The 2,471-nt window shown below is 48.6% G+C and overlaps 1 protein-coding gene across 1 annotated transcript in view; it reads left to right on the forward strand.

Moving 5' to 3' along the window:
- The window catches only part of ZIC2 (Zic family member 2), a 3,056-nt gene extending 2,740 nt beyond the window's left edge, over window positions 1-316 (forward strand). The window contains exon 2 of the mRNA XM_026038333.1: window positions 36-316. Coding sequence (XP_025894118.1) covers window positions 36-316 — 281 coding nt within the window. The remainder of the gene's footprint in view (window positions 1-35) is intronic.
- The last annotated feature ends 2,155 nt before the right edge of the window (window positions 317-2,471 follow it).

A 2,471-nucleotide genomic window follows, 5' to 3' on the forward strand; every position in this document is an offset into this window, starting at 1 on the left:
GGCGGGACGGGGCGGCCCCGCGGCGCCCCCCCCAGCGCGCCGCCTTCCCTTTGCCCCCCAGGTGCACGAGGCGTCCCCGCAAGGCTCCGAGTCGTCGCCGGCCGCCAGCTCGGGCTACGAGTCCTCCACGCCGCCGGGGCTCGTGTCGCCGAGCGCCGAGTCGCAGAGCACGAGCAACCTCTCGCCCGCGGCGGCGGCGGCGGCGGCGGCGGCGGCGGCGGCGGCCGTGTCTGCCGTGCACCGGGGCAGCGGCAGCGGCAGCGGCGGCGGCGGCCACAGCGGCCTCTCCTCCAACTTCAACGAGTGGTACGTGTAGGCACCGCGCCGCCCCGGCCCGCAGCAGCGCGAGGAGGAGGAGGAGGAGGAAGGAGGAGGAAGCAGCGCGCCCCGCCGCACCGCGCCCGCTCGCCCGCAGCGAAACGGGGGCCACGCAGTGCCGGGCACCGGGGAGTGGTTGGTTTTCTGCACCCTCCCTCCCTCCACCAGCTTCGGGCTCTTTTTTTTTTTTTTTTTTTTTTTGGTCGCTTTTCTATTATTATTGCTACCGTTGTTTTTGAAAACGTTTTTTAACCAGCAAGAACAAGAAAAGAACAAAAGAAAACACTACATCTTTTTCTATAAAAGTACCTGCTGAAAATAATAATTATATATATATATATAAAAGGAACAAGTCAATAAATTGTGGAATGGAAAAGAGGAAAACAAACCGCCACCAAATGTAAAACAAAAAGACAAGAGAAAGAAAAACGAAAGGAAAGAAAAAAAAAAAAAGGAAAACATCCACACCCAGAAAAAAAAAAGAGAAAAAAAAAGAAAAGGGAAAAAAAAAATAAAGCAGCTCTCGAGCCGGCGGAAAGCGCCTCTCCTTGCAGAGCCTCCAGACAAAAGATCAGAGACTGCAGCTCCTCCCGCCCGGAGCCCCGCGCCCAGGACTGTTGTACATAGCGGCCGCTGCCCCCGCCGAGCGGCCACCAACTCCTCTCGGAACCTCGGTGTAGAGAAGTTCGTCCCGTTTGTAACCTGCGGATTGGTCCCTGCTCCTCCTTCTTTTTTTTTTTTTTTTTTTTCCTTCCTCCTCCAAAAAAAAAAAAAAAAAAAAAGTGATGGATTTTTTTACCTTCCTCTCCCACCACCTCTCTCAAATCCGTGTGTTTTTTTTTAGTTCGCCCCTTAAGGAAAAGTAACGTGGAAGAAAAAAAAAAAAGGTTTCTTTTGTAATTGTGATATCTTGAATATTGTGTTCCTTTCTAAGAGGCAACTTGATTGTAAAACTGCATTTCAACTATAGACTGGGAAGAAATACCGTGCCAAAGTCTCCATTCTGTTACACACACACGAACAACAACGCTTGTGAATGTATTTTTTCTGTTAGCTGGGTTTACATGTGATGTTTTAGTGCTTTTGCAAGTTCAATTTGTTAGTTCCTGTTCGGAAGATTGTGAGGAAAAATAAACGTTGTGCCGTTAGCTTTTTTTCCGTAATAACACCCTTCCTTCTGTAAATACCTGTTACCATATTTATCCATTTGTAATTAAATTATGGTATTAACTTGCTACAGAGGAAACAGTATTTATAAAGAATGTTTCTTAACTATAAATATGTACAATTGTGAGCATAAACTGTTTCAGATTTTTTATTTGAAGGTTTAAGTGGTTTCATCATTTCTTGTGATATGTTTTGAGAGTAATGCATACAGAAATATAATAAAAACGTGTTGAAACTGCACGGGCTGCTTCCTTCTTACGCCAAAGGCTCCCCGAAAGCCGGYGCAATGCGAGGCAGCCGGGGCAGGGTGCGAAGCCTTGCATCGTTTGGGGGAATCAGYCGGCTCCTCCTGGGACACGAAGGTCTCCTACAACTCTCCTCTCGTCCCCTGCGCCTGCACGTCGGGAAAAGAGTCATATTTCGGGAGCTAAAAAAAAATACAAGAGATAACGGGACGGTATTTGCATGCTTCGCATTGCTTGCGCGGAAGGAGAAAGGCTTTTTTGCTCCAGAATACATTTATTATTATTATTATTATTATTATTATTATTATTATTATTATTATTATTATTATTATTATTATTATTAATTTCCGCTCCAAGCGCTTGGCTGCCGTGTGCGGTGGCTGAGGAGGTGACAGAGCGGGACACCTCGGCTTGGGGTGGCCTGGACTTGGCCTCCTCAGGCTGCCTTTCCTACCGAAGCCTCCTCCTCCTCGCAGATAGACACATTTAATTTGATGCCTTTAGTGTATATATATGTACACACATATTCACTTTGATGCCTCCGTCCCGGCAGTGACAACGTGTGATAGCTCCAATTCCCCTCTGTTTTTTCTTCTTATTTCAATACAAACAAACAAAAAAATGACGAGCTTTGGCGTTTCAGGCGTGCCGAGCGGGTCCCCCGCTGGACAAGCGGCCTGAGGCCGCCCCGCGGGGCCGTCGGGGGCCGCCGTCGCGTTTCGAGTGGGCAGAGGCAGCTTC

This window comes from Nothoprocta perdicaria, unplaced genomic scaffold, assembly GCF_003342845.1.
Source record: "Nothoprocta perdicaria isolate Ctin4 unplaced genomic scaffold, notPer1 scaffold_208, whole genome shotgun sequence".
Classification (NCBI taxonomy): Eukaryota; Metazoa; Chordata; class Aves; order Tinamiformes; family Tinamidae; genus Nothoprocta; species Nothoprocta perdicaria.